General features: G+C 34.9%; 1 protein-coding gene across 1 annotated transcript in view; it reads right to left on the minus strand.

Moving 5' to 3' along the window:
* Positions 1-10266, minus strand: part of LOC118199079 (putative glutamate receptor) — an 80821-nt gene extending 70555 nt beyond the window's left edge. The window contains exons 1-4 of the mRNA XM_085808254.1: positions 10249-10266; positions 9564-9875; positions 6369-6475; positions 3471-3558 (exon numbers count right to left, since the gene is read on the minus strand). Of these exons, the coding sequence (XP_085664380.1) occupies positions 3471-3558; positions 6369-6475; positions 9564-9875; positions 10249-10266 (525 nt within the window). The remainder of the gene's footprint in view (positions 1-3470; positions 3559-6368; positions 6476-9563; positions 9876-10248) is intronic.
* Positions 10267-27200: the final 16934 nt, after the last annotated feature.

Genomic DNA, 27200 nt, shown 5'->3' on the forward strand with positions numbered 1-27200 from the left:
GTGCTTGAGGAAACGTACTCATTACGCCTTCAGTGCTAATGCACAACCAACACTTTATCAATGTGTCGTAGTATTCGGGATTCGAAACACAATGTAGAATAAATGTGGGCCCGTTTAACTGCAGATTAATTTTATTAGTGATAGTAATATCTTTGTTGAATTAATCAATGCCACATGTTGCACGTTCGTTTTTCTTGGTTCCAAGGACTGTCTAGTAGGCCATTTTATTAAAATGATTTGTCCTTGCTCAACTATCCCATTCCCCCCCCCAAAAAAACAGCCGAATTTCGCGTATACTTGCTGCAACCCTGTTAAAAGAGCAACTACTTTTAAATCTGAACACACTATAAGGTATTTCTCCCGCCTTTCAAGCATGCCTTCGTTGTGTAGTGGTTCTGCACGCTGGGCCGGTATTCCAGATGTTCGTGGTTCGATTCCCGGCGAAGGCGTTGCTCATCTTTCATCTTGCCTACTTTCAAATTACCTAATGTCTCTACAGTGGCGCCCGAACTAAAAGGGTGGTGGATGATGACTCTCCACACCCAGGATTTGGCGATGGGTTCCTTAAAAACCCCAATCGCCCTTTAAAAGGGGAAGTATGTAAGGTATTTCTCCCGCCTTCCTAGCGTGCCTTCGTGATGTAGTGGTTCTGTACGCTAGGCCGGTATTCCAGAGGTCCGTAGTTCAATGCCCGGCGAATGCAGTTGCTGATTTTTCACCTCTCCGGCCTCAAAAAAATATTAATAGCTCTACAGCACTTGCCATTTATAGTGTTCGTATTTGATTCACTTTAGGAGATTGTTTCATATTATCATATCATTCCTTCATAGTATAAGGTTTTTTCCCTCACTCCTTTCTGCTTGCCTTCGTGGTGTAAGGAGCATACACTCGGAGCATAATCGAGAGGTCTAGGTTCGAGTCCCGGTGAGGGTATTGTTCATTTTTTAAGTCTCCAGTATCAAAATAACCTACAATATATGCGGCGGGGGCAAGATGAATCGACGGTAAATGTTTCCAATATTTATCAGAACAGCTATAGAGTCTCTGGGTTCTCTCTGGTAGCATATACTGTAGACTCTACGTAGAGGGCGAAGTAGAGAATTCTCGCAATGTCTTGAAGATTAAATACTGCAGAAGAAGGTTTTAAATAACCTTTTACTTAAACTAAATTAAAACAGATGCACGCACTTGGTGCTCACAAATCACCTCCACTTATGGCTAACGTAAATTTAACAGAAAATAAGAATGTAACAAATCACTAACTAATTGAGATATCTAACGACTGGCTACTTAGCTTAACTAAACGCTAAATCTGCTGCACATAGCAAAGTCGAGCCTAGAAATATCAGTATAAACTGAAAGGTGTCTAACACCGATTATAGATCTAATATCACACCTGCAATATAAACTCGGAACTAGGGAAAGGAAAACTAAAAATAATTGGTTAGAACAAAATAAAGACCTTATACAGCTTTTAAGCTTAATATTGAACCATCTGTGAATAATCTCCATTCTTCCGGTTTATGATTCATATCAAAAGCTCCGAATAAACTATTTACATCCTTGAAAAAATTTAAGTTTCTGTCAGTGTCGAAGAATGGCGTCAAATCTTTCTGACTAGTATGAAAATGAGTTATCATCCTACCGTTTCCCTAAAAGATCCCACTGCTTTAATCGTGACTCTAACAGTCCCGCCTGAGTTTTTTGGCAAATCTAGGTCTTTCACTAGATCGTTTCATTCGGCTTGACTTATCATGGTAAACTGTGCAGGTGAAACACTGGGTGGGTAAACGGGATCCAAATATGTTGACGGCATGTTTATAACACGACAAACTTCTATACTTTTCCAATGCCGAGTTAGAGGTGTAGGTTTCCGGCGGTTTAGGAATTGAAAAATCTTCACTATGGAGTATGGGGATAGTATATTTGGATGCATTATAATGGACTTCCTTTTTCTTCGATACACCCCTTCCCAGTACCACATACAGAAGGCACCTTGCAGAAACATCAGTCACTTACATCATCTGACGGTTGTCTCCACATCATTGGGATTGCAAAGGACGTCGATATTTTTTGTGATTTAACCAGTTTCACCAGTTTCGCAGACCAGAAACATACGAATTACAGTAGCTGTGCGATACCCAGGACTTGTCTTATCTCTCACGTTGCAGCTAAAATAGAAATTTAAGCTTTTTTAACCATGGGAGTCAGGTTTCATCTCTGCGACGCAAAAGTCACCTCAACACAAATATAACAAAAACACTCCTCATTCATAACACATTTACGAGGCATCTCGCTTGAACACAGTCTTACAACTAACTAAAGAAGTACTAGGCAACACTGTGTGTCTAGTGCGTCATCCTTCAAGGGTAAACATGAAGAGGATGCGTTTATAAATCAGATATTTCATTAGTTTACGCGTAAGTGCTAGTCCATAAATCTTCGAAACATGAAGATTGTAACTAATAAAGAATTGAAAAGATTTAATTTGAACTAATAAAATAATTTAATAAATTAATTTGATCAAAATCAGCAGATCAAAATTAACAGGTATTAGTTGCTTTCATCTCCGTTACTTTTTTGCTGTTGACCAGTGTTATGCCATTCGCTCGTGTGCGCTTTTGTAATGTAAGTCGTTAGCAAGCCCAAAATCCGCGATTCGAAACTCCGTAGAACGTGCTGTTGATTTTTCATATTTGTCGACTCCAAAAATCGAAGTTGTTCCTACTAGTCACTCAGAAACAAACCTCAGATATGCCTGAATTTCATTAAAAATAGATTAGATACACGAGAAAAGCAATCAGTAAAGAAAAGCTTAATAAATAAAATATAAGATCCATCATAAAAAGCTGTGTTCAGGTACTAGGGGTAGTTATTAGTCAGAAAGTGCAAGCCGAGAACAGATACTGTATAATCTGAAGTAAGACAGAGTACAAAGGGTAATTAAAACGCATCACTTAATCTATTCGTTAAAATAACTAACATTTTAACATATTTTTTCTAACAATTTCTAAGATCCTCGGATATATATGCTATCAAATGTTCACAAGAGTAAATTTTCAAACACTGAGAATCAATTTATATATATCTGGCAGTAGATAGCCGTTTTCTTTTTGTCTCTCCAAGTTGACTTATATACTTGAAATTAAGATTGTCAAAATAAAGAAACTCGAAACTGTCATTTGTCCGCGATTATCTGCAAAGAGTCATTGTACTTTAAATCAGAGAAAAGAGTCGCTAATGTTTCATAACTTTCCCATGATTTTCGAAAATAAATCTGTATCTAATCGATATGTCTTTACTTTCGAACAATTCTAAGATTTCCATCTTTTATACATTTCATTACAAATGCTCTCTCTAAAAATATAAATTTCCCATTAAAGTATTACTCATATTTTACAGTTAAACTCTCAGAATCGCGTATTTATGAATAAAATGCCCTGTTACGTTGAGGAAGGATATGTACTCACTTTTCTGGTAACCATTCCAATAAGTCCGGTCCAGGAGCCATTCTTAATTCTACCCCATTCGCCATCTGGAGATTTCATTAGTTTGTACCTTTAAAAAAAAAAAAAAAGCAATTTTACTATTTTATTTTTTGCATTTGTTTTATGTTATTTTTATATGATATTTTTTCATGTGCGTAGTTTGCTAATTTGGCATAGAACAAAATAGTATACATTTTTTCGCTCCTACCCACATAAAATTCATTTGGAAAACATGTAAATGACTCACAGTATACCGAGATAAACTTGACATATTTTTGAAATTTATGCTGAAGTGGGAAAAACTCAACTGATTTCTGCAAAGAAATGAAATATAATCAGATGTTTTATTTTATTTGTGAAATTAATGATATGTAAATGGTTGTTTTTCCATGTATACTTTTCTATACACATATTTGCTTAAAATGTAGCTATTAACCTCCTATATATTTGCAAATATACTTAACATATGCATTACGAAAGCGCAAAAAATTTAATGAAAGAAAATGCTGTTGTAATAAAACTTCAAATTAGACTCGAGTTACTTACTGTATACCTCATAAATAAATGTTTGGAATTCTGTATTTGGGAAATAAGCTATAGTATATTATTTAATCTACACAAAAGACAATATCACAAGAAATTTTAATTTTTGTGTGAACAGGTTGAAAATATCCGCATCGCTTTAAAAGTGAGGACAAAAAGAATAACCCTTGAGAAACACAAGTGGCCAATAAGCAGTGATATCTTAAACTCAGTTCACAACAGGCACCCAGCCGGTATGGTTAGTGGCCCTGACTACCATAGCGATGGACCCGGGTTCGAATCTCGGAGAAGGCATGGTTGTAACTGTCCGTTCCTTCATAGGAGGTAACGGTGGCCACTTGTTAAGTGCTTCCTTAATGAAGTGGTCACCAGTTCCAGCCCTTGTAGTGGCGGAAGGCTAATGGCTTTTAAATAAGGGGCCAGCCCTGACGCCTGGAAAAAAAAAACTTTTAGTGCTATAACATACACATAACGACCAGCATAAACATTTCATAGTTCAGAGCTCAACACGAGTCTACGCTATTCTTCTGAAGATTTTATTTTGATTTGTTTGAAATATGTTGCCAGAATTCAGAGAACTAAAATGACTGTGCTGTAAGATGCATTAATAAGTTTGAAACAAATACTAATTTGGAAGACAGGCATTGGATAGGAAAGCCAAGGAAAACTACCATATGCATTGACCGTAAGCCTTTCAGTTCAACATGGAGATCAGTTGATAGTATCAACCTTCCATTATACTGATGTATAAAATCTATGATTTTAAACAGACCAGTTTATTGCATGTAGTCTTGTGATTTTAAAGGTATGCTAGTATTTTCCAAAGGTTTTAGCATCGCAACTCATAGGCATTTAGTATCAGTTTATGGTTACTCACATTCACATTTTAGCTCTTGGAAAAGAACACAGAACGAAGAATTGGTTTGATTTATTTAGCAATCGAGGGGTATCAGCCTAAAGGGAAGGATGCCTTCGAGGAAGACTTTCAGAGGGAACTTGCTCGTACCAATGTCACACATTGGAAAAACCTGGGAAATGCTCATGCAGCCAATCCTTTCGCCGTGATTCGAACCCGGGTCGAACTATCAGTGTTCAGCCACTTTATAAAGAGGAGACCTGGAAGAAAATACAGCACAGTAATGGACTAATAATAAATAAATGTCTGTAATATTAACAATTAATTAATAATTACAGATTAATTATTAAATTTGAATCAGTACATATAATTGTATTGTAGAGTTTGACGGGCTTTAAACTAGATCCAAACTCTTAATAGACGTATATCGAATTGTTGTTGTGTCTGAAGTAACCACAGAGAAAAAAGTTAAAACAACCTTTTTATCAAAACTTAAGTTGAACATAAATGCACTTTTCGTGCTAACAAGATCAACCACTACTTGTGGCGACGTAACTAAAATAAGAGTCAAATTTAAATTAAAACGTAGGCTAGTAATAAAAGACTATGCAATTAAATTTAAACCGATTCTGGCTCAAAACTCTAACCGGAGTATCAGTTTAAATCGCGGCAGCAAATAACGCAAAGCCGAATAATTTCATAGTTATCACAGCTGGCAACTCTAAGTAACGGGGCCTCAACAGGCAGAAACACACTCTGTCTTACAATTAACAAATCTCAGCTTAAATACTCTCTAACACATTTACATTTCTGTCGAGGAAACGAAAAGGAGAAGTTACAGTGAAGGCTAAAATTATAAGTAATTCGTTAATTCAAAATAATGGTAACCTTAAACCTTACAGTATGACGAAACGAAATATTTAAAATTTTTGTCGAAACACTTTTGAGAATCACTACTCAGTATTCAGCTTATTAACCTGCAGAGTAATCGGGATTTGTTATGCTGGAGACGTGAAAAATGTGCAATATCTTCGCCGGGACTCGAGCTTCGAAATACGCTTCGAGTGTGCTTCCATTTACATCAAGAAAGCATATGGAAAGAAGGGAGAAAATACCTTAAAAACTCTGGTAACTGTTTTCTATAGAATCAACAGTCAGTTTTTCTTACATTTAAACCCTACTATTCTATGCATCGTGCAGCTGTTACGATTTAAATTGTATATTGTTTGATAAAAAGGGTAAATTACATAATGTGGAAAGCAAATAAATGCTACCATATTTATTTACGTAATAGAAAGCAAATGCCTCTTTTATCTTCGGAGCTAGTTTTTGAAAACACAGGCAAAATCCTTCCTACCACTGCGTATGAGTAAACAGTCTGTTTCTAAATAAGTCAATCAAACAACACTAACATATCAAAGTGTTCTTTTTTTTATCATTGATTTAGCCGCTCATCAAAAATTGAAAGATGATATACTCACTCAAAACCGAATTTTTGCTGAAGAGTTCGAAGAAGTTCAGCTTCTGGGCCACTTAACAATCCAATTTCCCCATCTGTAGACATATTCAGCGTCAAGTAAGGTGGACTCTACGAGATGGAAAAAAATTAATTTTTTAAATTATTTTAAATTTTAGGTGAAAAATTCAATTTCAGATTGAAAGACTGTTCATATGACAACCACAAAATGATGCTTAGTTAGATTTTTTTTAAAACATGCTAGTTTATAATTAGTTCATGAACGATTAAATTAAAAAGCTGCGGCTCTGAGTATTAGAAAATGCACATTATTTAAAAGTTATAGCTATGTATTTCGATGAAATTGGGAAAATTTAGGAAGAGAAAGAAGGGGGGAGAAATTCAATGAAACTAGAGAAAAGTCAAGTTGATCCAACAGATCTGATCCTAGAAATAATTCATTTTAAAGCAGAATATTTCAGCAAAAACTGAAGTAAAATTATTTAAAATAAAATTAAAAAAAAAATTAGGAATCAGTTTATTGATTTTTTTTTTCATTAATTAAAAAAAATAATAATATTCTTATTTTTCGTGAATTTACCAGCTATCAGTAATATATCAGAAATACACTGCTGACCTTTAAAATTGCAACACCAGGAAGGAAGGATCCGATGAACGTCAAAATCACATGAAAGGAAGAAGAGGTTGGGATATGCAAATGAATAGAATTTCAGCGCATTTAGACGACGCAGGAGAGAGAAACGCTATCTGAAGAACTGCATAAAACAAAAGTTGTGCAGTGGATTTCTCATTCGAAAAGCTCTTTGTAAGGTCAGAGTTTGCTCAGAATATCGTGTAACGCCTCGTATGTTAAGAGGAAATGCTTACAAGCAAGTGTCGTGATACGATAGAGGCAGGATCATCGCCTATTGAGAGTGTGGATTATCGTTCTGTGATAACGCCCGTCGCCCTGGTCGACATCCAACCACTGGTATGCGAATATGGAATCAATAGGTTGTTGAGGGTCATACGTAACGGCATGCAGGATCCCAACGCCCTCCCATGACTAACGCCCAAGGGGACAGACATATTGTGAGGTCAGCCCTACCAAACCTTACAACCACATAACGGACAATTAGTCATGAAATGGGCATGTTTCCAGAAAACCCAGTATTCGCTCGTATGGTGCATCGACTTTTGCAGCTGCGTGGACTACCAGCACGACGACCATTGCCTCGGCTTCACTTGACAATGCAGCATAGAGAGAGACGGCGAATCTGGTGCGCCGAACGACATAGCTGGATGCAAGAGTTGCATAATGTCGTTTTTCAGACGAGTCCCGGTTCTGTGTGCAATATTCTGATGGCCGTACACGTGTTTGGAGACTCCGAGGAGAGCGCACGTCGCCTGCTTGCATTTGATATCCGTAGGGAGGCCTTTCACTTGGTGTGATGGTTTGGGAAGCCAATGCGTACACGACACACCCATCTCTAGTTCGGATCGATGGTAATTTAAAATCAGATCGGTACATTTCTGATATCTGATGTCCGGTGCCCTAACTTCGAGGCCCGCTAAACGCCATCTTCCAACAAGATAATGCAAGATCACATGTTGCACGCCCTGTTCTGATCTTCCTCGATACACAGGATATTCGATTGCTTCCCTGGACTACACGATCTCCAGATCTGTCACCCACTGGAAACATCTGGTCATGGGCTGCTGAGAATGTGGCTCGCCACCCCTCTTCTAGCTAATACGGTTGATGAAGTGAGGCATAGATTTGAAGCAGCATGGAATGAATTGCTCGTTTCTGTCATCGAAGTCCATTTCGACTCAATGCCTAAGCGGGTAAGTTCCGTTTTTGCTGCAGGGGTGGCATATGTTTCTACTAATTTCGCACCCCCGTTAACCCTCAAACTGTTTGAAAATTTAATCATTTTGTCTTCATGCCACACTGTTTACGTACAATAAATATCGTTTTGGTACTTGCTTTCCTTTATGGTATTGCCATTTAAATGGCCAGCAGTGTATTATGCTATGCATATAATGATAGCATAAGAATATTTTCTCCTATGAAAATATTAAAATCGTAGATACGGTCAAAAATGCAGAACAGTGTCAAAGACAGGCGCTATCATTTGCAATAAGTACGTTTTAGAATTAAATCATAATTTTGCTTAGAATACAGATTTTTTATGAAACATATCTTAATTAAACAAAGCTGTATAAGCGAAAAAAAGATGACTTAAAAAGTGAATATAGGGTAAAGGAGACAAGTAAACTTTACATACTATTCCACTATACTGGTGGGAAGTTTAGTCAAGAAATTTATAAATCAATAAACGCTTATTCAAAGGAATTAAAATGTACTTTTTAAAGTAATCAGATTGCATGCAATTCATAAACATATTTAAATATTGTTTTTAGTTACATTTGTCGAGTTTGATATCCATTAACTAGTTATCTTATTATTTTGCTCGTACTTCGACATTCCTCAGCTTATCCCACGAGGATGCAAATCAGTAAATGTGTATAACCACAAGGTTCTTGATTCTTGAGAAACAGCCTTTGGCAACTATTGCTGCCCGATTACTTTGTGAGAACCTCCTGCCGCTGATTTGAATTGCTTAATTGTGTTAACTTTGCTAGTTGTTATTTCATGTACGGATTCCTGAGCCAAAGCTTAAAAGATGCATCTTACCTTGTATTTAATATTTTAATTTTACTTAGCATTGCTCTGAATTTCCCAAAAGCTGCAGAAATTTGATTAAAAAATTTGATAATGAATACTTCGTAACTCTCATGTTGATATGAAAATAAAAAATGGTTTATTTTTAACTTGAGTTTGTGGTACTCTTTGCAGAAGTTATGACAGTACGATAAATCGACTATATTTATGGTTGTAGGAGTTGACATCTAAATGTAGTATGGAACTATACACATTAATTTATAAACAGTAACAGTAAATTCATCATTTAGACTTCATTAATAGCAACTTGATTTGCAATATACTATGCTGAATATGGTTTTAATTAGAGTAATTAACGTGTTAGGCCGAATATATGTTTGCTTTAAGTAACGATAGGAATTATTAAGAATTTTGAACAGAAGTATTTTAAAGGTAAATGTACTTTACTGTTACGTATTTAAAGACAGTTTTCTAGCTATAAAAAATAATAATTACATAATCTTGCAATGCAAAAATGTGAAAATTTCTTACTTCATCAAGTGCTAATCTCACTAATTTCGGTTTAGACTTCTTTCTTCTTCTTTCGTCATTTATTGATGTTTTGAGTGAGTGATTCTGTCGTCGTATGACAGATGAATTTAAAGCCATTTCCTGATTATTTGTGTTGTCTACATTTGTAGCATCATCTGTTGAATAACTCTGGAGAACGCAACTTTTGTTTAATAATATCCAACCCATTGCAGTGCAGCTGCTTTCAAGCCCCCACATCTCCAGTAACTGATAATGAACATCATTTTCGTCAAAAAATAGCCACCATATGTCATCACAGATTGTTTGCAGAATCTGTAATTTCAAACTTAATTAGTAAGTCAAAAAACATAATAAACTGGTATAAAAATATGTTAGCTAGAATATATAAGTCAAACCAGCATCTGTTGAAATGTCATTCGATTTATTAAACGGATATGTTTTAATTATTCAAAAAAGGTCAATAAATAAATAAAACTAAAGAAATAAAAATAACGAACATTTTTAAGCGTCTTACATATCATATTTAAAATGCAGATGTTTTAAATACTTATATGTGAAAACGATGATGGAGATGAATAATGAATGAATGCCAGATTAATATGCCTATGCTTTGAGTGCCTAAAACCACATACCATTGACCCCTGAAATAGACGGTAATTAAAGGGCCGTTCCCACTAGGGTTTACCTGAGTTAGCGGAGACATCTGGCGCAGCCGACATAGCTCTGCGATGTTGAAAAAAACCTGTTTTTCTGCCGTTAAGAAGTCCGAACTTCACGTATAGCGGGGATAGTTGATACATGGAACTTCCGATAGTTCATACCAACCCCAGTCTGAACGACCCTTTTGGGTATAGCTTCTTTTTCCAAGATCCTCCAAATCTAACTGTCAATATATATTCTGCTGCTGATCAGAAAATTCTTCCTGCTAGCACAAAGGTAGATAGACATATTGAAGTATATTTTGTATTCTGTATCTAGTGTATCGTGTATTCTTCCAATAACGTAAGTCAGAAAATCGAATATTTTAAGGATGAATATCTCATGAAAATGAAAATACACAGTAGCAGGGTATAAAATCGAAAGTTGAAGAAAACAACATTCGAACTTCCTAGCTTTCAATATACAATCCTTTTGAGTCTACACAACGCTTGGAATTTCCATATAGCTGCTCGAGTTCTCCGTTGAATTCATCTCTTGGAATGTCGTTTAAGTAAGTTAAGGTTACCCTGAGTCTTAAAAAATTACATTTGAGGAGGTGATATTTCACTTTAGTAAAGAGAAAGATGAGAAAGTAGTCTGTGAGGGTCGAATCTGGTGAACAAGGGAAAGGCTGAAAACTGTGACACAAATCTTTCTCAGAAGTTTCTTGACGAGAATGGAATTGTGTCATAGCACTTTAACGTGCAACAGAAACTAGTCATTGAGCCTTTTGAAATCTAAAGCGATGAATTCCCTTTAGAAATCTGTTTCTTACGTCTTTATAAAAATTGGTCTTCGTTATAAAATATGTCCCCTGGGAACGAATTTCGTATGAAATATTCCTTTCTAACAGAAAACAGTAACCAGCATGGTCTCTTAATTTCTGAAACTAAATTGTCTGTATGTATGGTGAACCTTCTCCATAAAATGCATTTGATAGCTATATTGTCTCAGGATCAACACGTTTCATATGCAATTTCAGATTGTTTGAAAAAATCAGTATTAATATCTGTTATTTTGAATGATACGCAGAAATTCGACTTTCTTTCTGTTCATTAAGTCAAGCCGTGGCAGACTAACTGAGAATAACTTTTCTGCTTTCAAGATCTTACATGACAATTTTGTGAGCAATGATGCTAATTAATAACTAATTCTTAGTTAAGACATCAGCTATCATCCAAAAAGATCGGTGACAGTTTTACAGCAAAAATTAAAGAACTTTCTCCATATTTTGATACTTTCGAGATTTCTAAAGGCGATCACTTCTAGGATAATCATCTTCGCGTCTATCATGTAATCGTTTATGACTTCCGCTGAGCCAGCCAACGCTCGCAAATTCGAAAGAGTTCAATTGCCTGTATGCATCACCGAAGAGCCCTTTTGTGACGTATTTCACTCTCCTTGTAGGGTCTCCTTTATTTTGCATAAAAAATTTATTTTAAGTTTGGTACCTTTCCTGAACTCCTCAACTTCATTGCGCATTTTCTCGCCAAAATGTAAATTTAAAGTTAAGTTAATATTTAAATGGGTGAATCTCTGAGTTTATTCAGAGCATGTTTCCGCTAGCCAGCTCACGTTTCGTTACTATCTCGCTGTTACGCTACTATGCCTCTCGGCCATTTCTGATTATCGGTCACGCCTGTTAGAGTTTTGTTGAGTCAATCTGTTAGACGTAAACGTAACTTAACGTGCTAATTCAGTACTATTATATTTTAGATTTGAATTGATTTTATTCTACATTCAAGTTGCATCGTAACTGGTCGGTGTTATTTTAAAGCACGAAGTCCGTGCCTTTCTGCTCTGAATTTGATTTAATAAAGGGTTACTTTTCACCCTTCTTCTGTGCTGGTAATTCATTCACGCCTGTGCGAGAATTCGCCAGGTTCATTGTAGGATCTAGTTCTAGTTTATATAGAATAAAAGAGACAGATATTACATCATGACTTGACCTCAGGTTCTGTCCTCAAAGGTCCAACGCGATTATCTGACTTATCCTTCTGATTCAAACCAGAGATGTCGTTATACTTTAAAATACAAAAAGCCCAGGAACAGCGAGCCATAAATTCAACAACCGCTCCGCACGATCATACTGACGAGAAACATTGTTTCGCGTTAATGCTTGATTTTCCTGTATGCTTTATACAACATTTCAAATGTCTCACTGCAAAAACAATTATTATTTTTACAGAAAACTTTACGCCTGGTCTTTGCTCAGCTTTCGAATCCATGATGCGGGATCAAATCCTTCACTGGATCAAAGGAAACGATTAATTGCATAAAAAATTTCGGCAGTAAGCATACGATATTTTAGACTAGCAAGCTGAGATATCATCGTAATAATTGTTCGACCGATTGACATTCCATGTATATTATTTACTGGATGATTATATAAACGAACATCTGAGCTCGAGGCTTGCGCGCTTTGACTAGCTGCCAAATTCGAACAAGTTAGTAATTGCAAAATAATTTCAGACTTCATCTTATTTTCAAGAATATTTTCTTCACGCTTTTGTAATTCACCGTCGGAATTAAATCCTGGATAGCTTCAATACATAAAGAGAACGACGTATAAGAATATTATGATGGCAGTTTATTTTGAATTGAGGAGAAATCATTGTGGTAATGCTGAATGTCTGCTTATTTTGTTTGTGAATATTTGTTTGCAACGCGCTAAAATCGTCCATACAGTGAAATAGTGTTCTGTTTTGGTATTTTATGTGTTTCCGGTGATTAAAATTACATGGTGGTTTCTCCAATCTTCAGTGGTTCCAGAGGTGCAATATTTGGATACACGGATTCGGTTATAATGTCCTAAGTGCTATATCGTATATCATTCATATTAATCGATTATTGTGTTCATGATGACAGGTTAGTGCTCAGACATATGAATGAAACAATAGTGTTAAGGAAACATTAGCATTACTATGAAATATTGTAATCTATAACTATGTCATACTTAATTGTGTAATATTAAAAAACACTAAATATATTTTTATTGATTGCATATTGCAGTTTTATTACTTTTCGTTTGGTAGCTTTCTCCCAAATACTGTGTAATTCGCGTTTTTTTAAATATTGCTGTTATGTATGTCTATTAGATTATCTCAATAAATGAATGTTGGAAATTAGGTTTTATTCTTTATTAAATTTAAGTATATTCTATTTTCTTCGCTTACATTTTATGTGAATATGATAACAAAGAAATTCATAATAAAACAAAAAGTTTCATCGTGTGCTACTTAACGAAGAGCTTACTTTAACGTACTTAGCTTACTATCGTATACTATAGTATTTAAATTATTTCTGTACAGTATCAAAAGGAAAGTTATTGATTATAAAAGTGCATGAAATGATCATTGTAATCTACCACTATTCTAAAATGTAGAAACTAAATATAAGTAAATACATTTACATATGATCAAAAGAAAAGGTGTTAAGAAACATCAGCATTACTAGTAAGTACTGCAATCCATAATTATTGCCCTTTTAATAGTTTACTATTTAAAAAACGCAAATAATTTTTTATTAATTGGAAATTTTAATTCTGTTACTTTCCTTCTGCTATTTATACTTTCAAACACAGCTAGTTCATGTTTTTTCTTAAATAGTGCTGTCATGTATGTTGTTTGTTAGGTTATAATTTCATTTTAGATATGAATATGGGAAGTTTTTTTTGGGTTATTAGATTTAGGTATATTTTTGTATAAAATATTTTTGATCACATTCATTAATTACTTTATACAGTTTTTCATTTGCACATGTTGGAGATGTAGAAGTTAATGGTTATATTTTTTTACTATGAAATGCGAATAAATTTGTACTTGAGTTCAGGTAAATTACTGATTATGTTACCTTACGCTTTCTAATTTATCACGACAGGGTTAATTTTCATACACATTCCACATTCAATTTCGAGCCTCGTGTTAACATCTGCTTTCAATAGCCACCAACTTGCAGAAATAATGTTACTGACATGTTTATCAGTGTAAAGCACTGGGCACCGAATGCAATGATGTGTTATCGTAAATCGAAATATATAATATCCGTACAATGCACGAATGTAGTGTATGCAACGAAATATGTAATTCATGCAACAGAAGCCCCTAATGAAAGTATGTACATTATGTATTATGTGAACTGAGCATATTTCCGCACAGCGCTACTGCTTTACGCACACCTTACTATGTCTCATATGTTTCTTCTGTGTGTAATATTTGCATTTATGTGCTCTACGTGTTTCCATATGTATTCTATGTGCCATGATATGTATTCTCGTGTGTGTTTTTATGTCTTTATGTTACGTAATTACGAGTGTGTTTTTATGCTTTTACGTTTAATTTTGTATATCTATGTGTTTCAGCTTATATGAGTGTTTTAGTGATAGTCCGAAAGTTTTTTCAGCTTATATGAGTTTTTTAAGTTACTTTGTGTTATTAACAACGTCCTATGTAAAAACTACCCGACATCTAGCACCTGTATGGCCATGTAAACTCCCGGTGCAGCCTCACGGGGCTCCAGCGAGTTGTTTCTTCGAGATAGTGGAGGACGTGGGACATATGCCTGTTTACCTATGTTATACGCCAGGCGTCCCCGTCCTCCGTCACCTGTCACCTGTCTCTGAGACTTAACAGAAATAAAATGTGATAAAGCTGTTATAATCAGAAACGCTCTTTTTTACCTACATAAAGTGGTGGCCAAAATTGTGGACACATTTGGAAATTTTTTTGAACTTTGTACGCTTATAGAAAATGTTACGTTTCGCAAAATGCAAACTTGTATATATCATTTTAAAGAGAATTTATTACTGAATTCAATACAAAACACAAAATCCAATTATTTGCAATACAAAGAAAGATATATGTACTTTAATATAAATAAAAAACACAGTTATGAAGTGGTTTGTAATGTCTAGTTTTCCTGGCCAATCACTGTTCTTGTTCTGAGAACCAATGAAATGTTAATAACTGCCAGTAGAAGCTGACATCATGTTTACACTTGAAACAATTCATTATTTTGCTTCGTTCTGTAGAAGGAGGAACTGTTTCTTATACACTGCAATTACAAGTAGGAATTTTTGTAAAAATTTTTAATATTTAGTCAAGAAGCAATGACATCAAATAAAAGAGTGGATTGGACACATAGAAAGAGATGTAATATTATTGTGTTACGAGAAAGTGGTCTTTTCCAAGCTGAAATTGCAAGCCAGGTGGGTGGTTCAGTGACTACATCTCGAGTCCGAAAGTTTTGTTTACGATATCAGGAGACAAATTCAATAAAAAACAAAGAAGGAAAAGGCCGAGAAAGGGGCACTACATCTATTCATGACAGAAGAATAAAAAGACTATGTCTCCAAGATAGAAAAATGTCATCAGCGGCCATCAGAAGTGATCTGAATGATCCTGATGTTTCTGTCAGTTCAAGAACAATCAGGAGAAGATTAACAGATGTTCGACTGAGAGGTAGAATTCCACAAAAAAAGCCTTATCTTAATTTTCAGCAACGAAAACAAAGACTACAGTGGGCAAAGGAACACATTAATTGGACAGATGATCAGTGGTCACAAGTTATATGGAGCGATGAAACTAAGATATCGTTATGCGGTAGTGATGGGGCGAAAATATGTAAGACGTAGAATAGAAGAGCTACATCCTGACTTCATTCAAGCAACTGTGAAGAACCCAGTTAGTGTTATTATTTGGTCATGCATGTCAGCAGATGGTATTGGTCGCCTTCATGTCATCGATGGGACACTGAATGCCAGAAAATACATTGACACTATTCTAGAACCAAAACTTCTACCTTCCATCAGAGATCTCTTTCCCAACAATGCTTCGTTTATTTTTCAGCAGGATTCTGCTCCTTGCCACACGGCCAAAATATCGAAAGGGTGGTTTCGTACAAAGAGCATTAAATTGCTGTCATGGCCAGGAAACAGTCCTGACCTCAATTCTATCGAAAATTTGTGGCTCCGTTTGAAAACTCTTGGCCGAATGAGGTGCCCATCAAATAAAAGGGAACTAATTGGGGCTATAATTGTTTCCTGGCATCATGTAATAACGAAAGAAGATCTTAAAACTCTTGTCAGCTCAATGAACCGTCGATGTGAAGCTGTAATCAAAAATAAAGGGTACCCTACTAAGTACTGATAACTCACTGCAATCATCACTATCTAATGTATATCGATAACTATTATCGTTTAACTTTTTTTATATTGCAAATAATTGAATTTTGTGTTTTGTATTGAATTCAGTAATAAATTCTCTTTAAAATGATATGTACAAGTTTGAATTTTGTTAAACGTAACGTTTTCTGTAAGCATACAAAGTTCAAAAACATAAAAATTTCCAAAAGTGTCCACAGTTTTGGCCACCACTGTATATAGCTTTACTTTTATTTATGTCTGCTTGAGTTTTATTTACTTAAAATCTATTATTATTGTTATATATTTATAATAACCACTTTCATAATTACTCTCACTTACATACTAAAGGATTAAGGAAAAAATAATGAAATCTTAAATAATCGTAACTTAGAATTTAAGTTATTTAAAAAATATAGTTAAAATACTGAAAATAATTAAGGCTATTATTAATTATGCATATTTATTATAAAGAGGAAAAATTGTATTATCTTCTGGTTTTCAGGAATTGAAAAAATATTTAAACTTTAGAAAAATACAAGCAATACAAAATTTTAAAAAAGAAAAAAAATACATTCATTATTAAGCTTAATTTTCTGCATAAATCAATATGTAACGCAAGGACATAATAACGACGTTTTCACAACTGTTGCAAAAAGGTCGAATTCTGCGAGCATTTAGGCGCCTTTAAGACGTCGTGATACGATGCTTTCACAACCGAAACATAACTTAAGAAAGACGCAATAACGACGTCTATGCGACAAAAATCTCCTCTGCAAAGACGAAATAAAGACGTCTTTGCAACGCTTGCAAAACAGTGGAGTTTCGCGAACATCTGGACGTCTTGAAGACGACATATTGCAACGTTTTTGCAACGACATCCGCGACGAGTTTGTAACGTCGTTACGACATTGCCGTTCTACTTAGGGTATATCAGAAAAGTTTTGTAAACGCTGTAAACGCAATACAAAACGCTGTGATTATTGCAAAAATTAATGAGCAGACATAAAAATTTAAAGGATACTAGAAGAAACGTTATAGCTGATACATGAAAACTTGGCTTTGTATGAGGATTTATAGATACTCTTACAAAATATTTTTTCAATATATACATTAGAAATGATGTTGAAGATAGATGGTAGTTTAAAATCTGTCAAAGAAACCATGAAGCCTTTGATAAGAAAAACACACAAAATCATGATAGATAAAAACGTAGCTATTGGTCTATTTTATGAATTAATACCAAAAACTAAGAATAAATATGTTATAAAAAACTAAACCTTTGTTGAGATCTAGCGATACACACACACACACACACACACACACACACACATATATATATATATATATTTACTCTTATAATATGTATATATTTGCTAATGCAATAACTCCGCAGCAACCTTATACTGCTGATATTGCTATCAACTCAAGAGATAAGAATATCTGTTTAAACATTCCGTGAGCCTCATCATATCCGCATGAATAGCTCATGAATACAATGCATTAGTCATTGTAATTATCATTAGTTATGCTTGAATATTACCTTTAGCCCTTAAGTTATGCTGGAAATGCCCTTAAGAAGCAGATAAAAGTTAGAAGATTTCAATGAAATATACACTGTGTAATCCTTTAACACAACCTACAGTAGATATGATTCTAGCACTGTTTGCCAAAAAGATTTTATGCATATGATACACTCCCAGGAAGCTGTCATATCTATTGCATTTAATTTGTTACTCTAAAGAATCATATTACTGTTTAACCATCTAAACTTTATTAAAGGTTCAGTTCTGTGCTTGCGATAATTTGGAAGCTCGGAAGAAAGGTGGAGGTGCCGGTGAACCGTTGGCAGTGACAGAGCTACCTATGTTGTCTTATCCAACCCACAGATGCTCCACGACGATCCGAGGACTTATGGAAATGCTTCTTATCTAAACAACTAGCGCATGAGGCATACTACTAACTTATTGTAAATTCTAGGTGGCCTCTACACTGAAACATGTCACATGTTTGAATGACCTGTAGGAATCTTCACTGGTTCAGTGGCACCGGGAACAGTATATGTATCAGCATGTGTTAATCTCCTTGTGTTTCGTGTGCTTAGTCTTCGCCTGTTCTCTTTCTGTGTTTAAAAAATGTATGGGTCTTTAAAAATGGAGGAAAATGGTGTTGACAGTTGGAAATGTGTGAGGGTTAGCAATGCAACCCGTGCTGAATTAAGCTTTTATCGAAGTTGAAGGCTGCATGCGTAACTGAAAGTATACGAGCTTGAGTGGTCTACTTCTGGGCAGGAAATGGTGCGAAAGTGTTGAAAAGGTATATTTCATTAAGCAGTTTTATGAGAGGAGTGGTATGCCATTGTTAAGAGAGATCACAGGTACTAGCCTTGAAGAAATCCGGTTGAAACCTATAAGTACGCATCGGTCAATTTGACGGATGGATATTTTTGCATTCTGATTTTGGCAACATTGGTTGAGCAAAGGAACTGAGGGAGTTTGTGAACTTTGCATTACACCAGTATATAACATGTCATTGTTTGATAACAACAAGTTTTCTACTTTTGTAAAAGCTTCAAAATTGTAATACATTATTATCAGTCACATTTAATAATCCTTGTTTGTTAATTTAAATGTTCTTCAATTTTTTATTGCCTTACGATATTTTTTAAATAGTGATATCGAGGAAAAAACCTTGAAAATGCATACACGGTCAAAGTGAACGCATTTGTAACTTTGCGTTATAACGATCATGTGTTCTTATAAGTGTTAAACATTTGAGAACAACATAAATCTAAGGAAAGTCTGAAAATAGTGTGAGAAATCGTGTCCCTTCATTGGGAACAATAAAAAATGCTAAGGATAAACGACAAGTCAAGCAAATAGCTGTATACGGAGGAACCGAAAAAAAGAGTTTAGATAAAGATGGGAATCGAAAAGCCAAGCAGGTAATAACATCAAAAAAAAAAAAAAAAAAAAAAAAAAGCATAAGAGCATGCCGCCTGACATCACGAATTCCAGAAAGAGGTCCGAAGGAGTGGAGAAGAGGACAAAAGAAGCCGGATCCCAGCTTCCAACACACAACGCAGCAATTTCCGAAAAGCACGTCAAAGATAAAGAGTAAGCGGCACACCAGCGACAAACCATGAGAAGATAAGATCAGCAGTGGGCACAAAATGACTATTCCCAGACAAGCAGCAAATGAGAGAGATCACATCGAAGGATCCGTATTCAACAGATCAGCCAGTGGTCTACCTGGGACAATTTTCTACATGAAAGCATGTAAGCTAACAGGAAGGAACTCGCGCAGCAGCAAATGTGTAACGTGTATATGAGCCAGTTTCCCTTAGAAAGAATCCCTCCCGTTAGGCAGATAGGCTTCGAGTGCTTTGTCATAATCAAAGATACCGAAACCACTCAGCAGCATCCAAAGTGTAAAGTTCTCTATTAAATCTGAATAACATTCTTAGCACTAAAAGTTATTAAAATTACATTTGGACATCAGTGAGTGGGAGTTCAAGACTGTGCATTTTCTTCAAAATTTAGAGAAGGAAACGTTAATTTGTAGAAACTGTAACACGAAAATTACTTGTAATTGTATGTAGAATGATTATATGTATTGAAAGTTTAATGAAGCACTTATTAGAATTTGGTACACTCGGCATCCCCTGCATTTTAAATTTAATGGCAGAAGGTACCAGTAGTTGTTTTAGGGTGTCTTTGAGGTATTGCTTGTCTTGAATACTAACATATTTTAGTCAAGTAAGGTGGTAGAAATCTGCTGAACACAAAAACTGATATGTTTCATCTCACGGAATGAAATTGCTAAATAGAGTGAATGTGGTGTATGCTGAATTTTAATTGTGCAATGTAAACAGAGTGAGTGTATGAAACAGAGTATGTTGAACTTTACTAAAAACTATTGAATTCTAGGAATCTGGAAGAAGAGAAGAGGAGTAACATGGAACATTTTGTGCATGAGAAAAATTTGAACTCAGATTTAACAATTTTGTACTTCCTGTGAAATCTGGCTTGCGGTTAGAAAATTTAGAATTAACAATTCTCTGCCAAGGTTGTTCTTTATCAAAACTTTAGTTTCAAATGTGCCGCATTTTACAGGGGAAAAATAAGTATTGTTATGATTAACACGGGTTTTGTTTCCTTTAAAGCTTGTTCTATGTTTCCACTGTTTGTCTGCTTTCAACAGAATCTCTAAATGAGGAGAATTTTAAACAGAATAGTAATCTAAAAGAACTCGCATCTCCAGTTCTTTAAAGCAACTTCCCTGGTTGTACCAAAAAAGTGTAATTCTTTTTTTTTCCTATACTTTCATATTTCCTATACACACAACAGGCATAAATCTCCGGTTTTCATTTCAATATCTTAAGCAGGTAACAAACAAGATAACTCTTCTCAAGCATTGTGCCGACAAATACTAGAATCACGTATGTGCAGCTTATTTATTTTCTCAAAATCTATTAAAAGTACCGATACTAAAACTGATGAACCATTGCAGGTAATTTTCGTACTGATACACTCTAAAATGCGTCGCTCACACAGAAAGTTGCAGTTGCAAAGCAATAATAGCCATTGACACTAATTTACGTAACGTAAGCTACTTTCTTTTGTTTAAGTGCGTATTTGTTTAATATCTGAAAAATACATGCTAAAAATAAAGATGTTTCTGTCAACTATCTGTGAAATTTGTTAATCGTTACACATATATAACAGTGCATTTGAATGGACAGAATTCTTTGCTATTTCGTTTCTATTTCTTAAAACTAAACAAAAATACATTTCTTACCTTAGACCACAGAGCTAATAACTTTGAATTTTCATAGTGCATGAATAAAATGTGTTTGACACCTAATAATTTCCATTTTTCAGTGATATTTAGTATGCTATCTGAAGTCTCTTCAGAAATTTCAAGAATAATGGAGGATATTCCTTTATCGAAAATAGACATCAAAATGTCATTTGTAGAATAATCTGTAAAATATAACATCATGAGTGAAAACAAAAGAAGTTCATAATTATTACTTCATTATGTTACATATTATAACAAAAACAATCATTAAATAAAATTATAGCACCAGAATTATGTGCACTCATCCATTATCAGTATTACGTTTGCAACAAACCGTATTGTTTTATCTCATTGCTGGTCCAGTGCTCAAGACCGCTGAGTACTGAATGTTTGACCTGGGTTCAATCCTAGCCAAATGGGTGGTTTCAAGGTTCGTTTTCGTAACGTCTGAAGTAAACACGAGCTAGTTTCGCTTAGAAAACTCTCTACGAAAACTTCCCTTCCCTTCTCTTAGGCAGACAGCCCTTGCTTGCATTGCAACATTCCAAAAACCTAAATAATCATATTATTCTTTGACTCGTAATTAATCAATCGATCTGATTACGTTTACCTAAGTATGTGTGAAAATGGTTCTTGAGGAGTATTTAATATTTTAATTGCAATGCAATGATATAATTCTGAAGTCTTTTATATCTGCAATTTAAAAAAATACATAATTTTTTTCTTTTACTCAGACCCTGATGTAATTAAATATCTGATCTAACACATATGCATACACTAATGGAAAATGAAATCCCAACACCAAAAAGGAGTAGTACTAAATAAACGAAAATTAGGAAGTATATTTGCACATCTGAAAGACGACGGCTACTGAAATTTCGCTCTAGAAGGAATAAGTGTGGCACTTGTAGTGTCACTACGAGGATGGACATCACGTTTGCTTTAAATACGCGAAGTAAACTTGCAAAGACTTTATTTTATTCTAGCCGATTATTTTTAGTTTTACTTTCCTTTCCCTTCCGATTTCAGTTTCCTGCCGGAATGTAAATTTTTAATGACGTAGTATGCTAATCTAAACGTGTTTCAGAAGCCGTGCTTAAGCTCCGTATTTAAGAGTTCGAGAAGACTAGTAGCGGAGTTAGTTACGAGTTTATGCTGCGTGTTTGGATTTAGCTCTCTAGTCGGTGTTAGACACCTTTCAGTTTGTAGTGACATTTCTAGGGTCGGCTTTGCTGTGTGCAGCAGATTTAGCGTTAAGCTAAGGAGCCAGTCGTTAGCCATCTTAATTTAATGTGCATTTTACATTTTTATTTTCTGTTAATATAGTTAGCCACAAGTGGTGGTGAATTGTGAGCACCAATTGCGTGCATTTGTTTTAATTTAGTTTACATAAAAAGTTTATTTAAAACCTTCTTTTGCAGTATTTATTCTTCAAAGACATAGCGCGTATTCACTACTTCGTCTTCTACGTAGAGTCTACATTTTACGCTACCAGAGAGAGTGAGACTCTATAAGCTTCGCTTCCGGACTGGACATTGTGAGTCCGATTTGAGTCAAGAGACGAAGAAGGCAATAGCAGCAGCTTGCTGAGTTTTAACGAGGCCCTGTGATATAGCTATGAGAAGATGCACTTTCTTTTCGCGATAATGCAGAAAGACTTAACAGGCACGTTCCCACAGTGCATGCGTGCTGGCAACAGGGGTCACGAGAGTACTCTTTCAAGAAGGCCGAATCCGGCTGCACACGTGCCACCACTCAAAGGGGAGACTGCCGTGTTCGCCGCATGCCTGTAACTAATCGCACTGGATCTTCAGCAGACATTAGTGCTCTTGTTCACGAACTCTAACAAATCAATTACCTGATTGAAAACTAAGAGCCAGGCGACTTGTAGCGATCCTACCATTAACTCCTAATCTCCTCCATTTGTAACTTGGGGGTGTCAAGCTAGAGCTCATTGGAGAGTGCAGTAGAGATCTGTTACATTCTAAGATGAGAGCCGTTTCTGGCTTGGTGCCAGTGATGGCTGAATGTTGATTTTATGTAGGCCATATGAATGCTTGAGACTAAGTTGTCCTTGGCATTTACACATTGTACTTACACCAGGAGTTATTGTCTGGGTAACAATTTTTTGTGACATCAGGAACACTCTCGTTGTTACCCCCACGCACCTTTGATAGCAAATTTGAAAGCCAGACTGGTGGTTGCACCGGTTGTACTGCCATTCTTGAGTAATATTCCAGGAGGTACTTTTCAACAGGATAACGCTCTTTCCCAAACCGCTGCTATCACCCAACGTTGTTTACAGAGTGTCGACATGTTACATTGGCTTGTGAGATCATTTAATCTTTATCGGTATGTATGTTACATGATAGAACGACTAATCCAGCGTCATCCACAACCAGCATGGACTATTACTGGTTTGACTGACCAAGTACAGCAAGTATGTAACTCCATCCCACAAATGATATGTGGCAAATGTACGACACAATGCATGCTAGAATTCAATATCGTGGTGACTACAGTGGTTATCAATGCAGCACCGTTTCACATTTGAAATGACTTTTCTCACGCATCTTTAGCCTGTGACCTTGAATCATTAAACAAATAAATGTATTACCTAGACAAACGCTTTGCCTACATGTTATTCCTCTGAAGTGTTTTCTTCTTTGATGTTAAGATTTCATTTTGCATCAGTATAGTGTACTTTGAATGACAATATTTTCGCTTAAAAGCATTACATTGCTCTACGCATAGCTTCAGCCTTAAGTTTTGATTTTAGATAAGCTGAATATTTAACTCAATAATACTAACAAGAAACTGACACGAAAGGCAGTATATCGTCAACCATTCTCCTTAAATCCTAACTGTTACATGGAATGTCCTTTTGGAACATTAAAAAAAAATTAATCATAATTTCAGCACCTTGTATTTGCTTCAAACTTCAGTTATTCAAAGAATAAAACAACTGTTCGTACCGAAAAAAAAAAAAAAATCTGAATCAAATTTCGTATGAAACTTTATAACTTTTCTAAGGTCACCAGATTTGTAAAGCTTGTCTCTTAGTAGTATTTCACATAATTGCATTTTAGTAGGTAATCTAAGCTACAGTTTCCGATTTATAATAATTTAATATTTATATATTCTCAGGGCTGATCACCGTATAATGGTGCACCTAAGATTTCACGACAAATTCACGACATGATTCAAAATTTCGCGGCATAATGTCCACTTCACACTCTACATTTTCTTTGATTCTGTTTACTTTTCAGAATTTAGAAGATAGTGATATTCTTCTGTTTAAAAGGGATGGGGTATTAAACTATGAGAATCATAATACGTAAAGAAAATTTCATAATGAAGAGTTCAGAGTGAGGCAAAATAATATAGATAAAATAGAAACAAAACATATACTCAATTATAAGGTAATTATTATTATTATTTGTTTTAAATAATATTCTTCTGAAAAGAATCAACATAAAATACTATTTTACATGATCGACTGAGTAGGAAAGGAATAAGGCGATATATTAGTCGTTTTAAAAATAGTGAATAATGGAAAAAATATTCACCTATGTCCTGGAGGATAAGTATGCCGATTTTGTTGGTTTGAATTTTAGCAGTCAGTATTTCAAGACATTTTGCTTTTCCAGGAACAGGAAAGGTCTTTAAAACTGAAACGTGAGAAAACAAAACTTATGGCAGACAGAAATAAGGCTAAAATTCTTATAATGAATGTTTTCAAGAAACCTTTTTAATTAAACTTGAATTTTAATACTTTTTAAGTAAACATCAATTCAGAAAACATCAGTTCTGAAAATTGAAAAGTGAACCCAAAATTATTAAGCTACTTTAAAAAATAGTAAACAGAAGGTACCTTACTATTTAATAAGCAATGTTAAACGGAGACATTATAGGCTTTTGTTTAACTCACTCATGGTGTTTGAAGCTATGGTCAAATTTTTTCGTCAATTTTTCAGTTTGTTCATAATAAGCTTATAAGGTATTTCTCCCGCATTCCTAGCGTGCCGTCGTGGTGTAGCGATTCTGCGCGCTGGGCCGGTGTTCCAGAGGTCCGTGGTTCGATTCCCGGCGAAGGCGTGGGATAATTTTTCATCTTGCCTGCTTCTCCCCCCAAAAAACACTAATGTCTCTACAAGCTATTGAGCTTAAAATTTGTACCCATAGTGTTTATAGATGATTACAAAATGCTGTGAAGCGATGTTTTCAAAGTTCTATTTAGAATTTTTTAAATATAATGTAGAAACGTTTTTTTACACGTATCTTCCATTACGAAAGCTAAAAAGCTCAGAATTTTACTATTTACTCCATGGGATAGAACGGAAACAACCTTTTAAATGAAAATTTATATAAAACGTTTTACACAATTTCTGTTTTTTTGCTGAGGTTTTGAAAACCGTTCGATTTTTCCGACCATTAATTTAAATATCAGTATCTAAAACGTTATCTACTGTTAAGGTTTCAAATTTTTACAGATTATATAAAGCAACCTTTTGCCATTTTTTAAAAGATAATATTAAAAAGTTATTATTTCAGCAATTTTCTTCATTTAAAAAAAAAAAAAACCTTTGCTAGACAGAATTACTTGCAAAACAGAATTAAGCGATTACAGATGTTTACTGGCATTTTTAAAATTCTAGTTCTTTCTCTATTTCTTTACAGCTAGATTTTGCATTTACTATTAATTTTCTTTTGTTAATCTTAAATGCAATAATAGAATTTTTTTGACTGGCTTGCACGGCCAGTCTTCGAATTGTCATGCGTACTTAATTGCAGATAAAATTCATAAATTTTTAATACAGTGTGTATCAGTACAGCGGTGACAAACTTTCATAAGAGATAGAGTACACCTATACGATGGGAAATCGCATAGCAATGCCTGGTCGGAAACGCTTTCCTGGCGCGGTAGTAACGCATGAAACACAAAAAACGAAGGACACAAACAGTGAGACTAAACGTGTTTTATTATGTTTATTACAGCAGAAACTAACAAATAAGAACAAAAACAAACAACGATCGTCATTAAAGAAGGCGTTCGAAATTACGACCCTGGATCGTGATGCAAGCCTCACTTCTCCGGCGCATAGAAGATCTGCATCACGAATGGAAGATCGCATAGAGGATGCATGACGCACAGTTCCTGCTTCACGGTCCGGGTCGTAATTTCGAACACCTTCTTTGACGACGCTCGTTGTTTCCTTATGCTTTTTTTTTTGTTTGTTTTTGCTGTATTTCGAACAATAAAAACGTTTTCTCACCCCGTTCGCGTCCTTTCGTTCTTGATTTTAGTGTCGTCATTACCGAGCTAGGAAATCGTTTCTGACCAAGCATTGCTATTTGATTTCCCATCGTTTAGGTGTACTCTATCTCTCCTGAAAGTTTGTTACTAATACACCCTGTATAAATTTTGAAATAGTACATTTTATCGTAAGATTGTAAATATCTGGTTGTAAGGAAAGTTTTCTGCCAAAAAACGTTCTTAATAAAATAAAATTAAAAAAAAAAAAAAAACTGAAAGTTTTTAGATTTTAAATTACGTCCAAAGGGGCGTTTTTTTAACGTTTTGTGTGTTACCTTTATTTATCAAACATCATGATCTTTGCACTTAAACCATAAATTCAGTTCAGTAGTAATGTCCAAAATAATTTTTAAATGAGCATATCTTTAGAATTTCCTATACACAGTTCAACGCGCTGGAGATAAAAAGGTCCCCCCCCCCTTAGAGTGTTGCCATTGCTCGCTTTTAAATCGTTGAGTTTGTTACTCAAAAATTCGTTAGTTTTAGAGAATATGAAATCGATAATAAAATAAATTCCAAATTTCAAATTTGGACTTCCACATGCCCATATTCGTAAGAGGATTACGTCATTCAAAATTCGATGGCTATATTTACCGTTTTTTTATCACAATGCGAGAAATATACATACATTTATGCAGATTTTTCATTGTTTAATTTCTTCAAATATAATAAAGGACTC

The sequence above is a fragment of the Stegodyphus dumicola genome, chromosome X1 (genome assembly GCF_044657685.1).
Source record: "Stegodyphus dumicola isolate Sdum_Otavi_A_Nest chromosome X1, ASM4465768v1".
NCBI classification, from domain to species: domain Eukaryota; kingdom Metazoa; phylum Arthropoda; class Arachnida; order Araneae; family Eresidae; genus Stegodyphus; species Stegodyphus dumicola.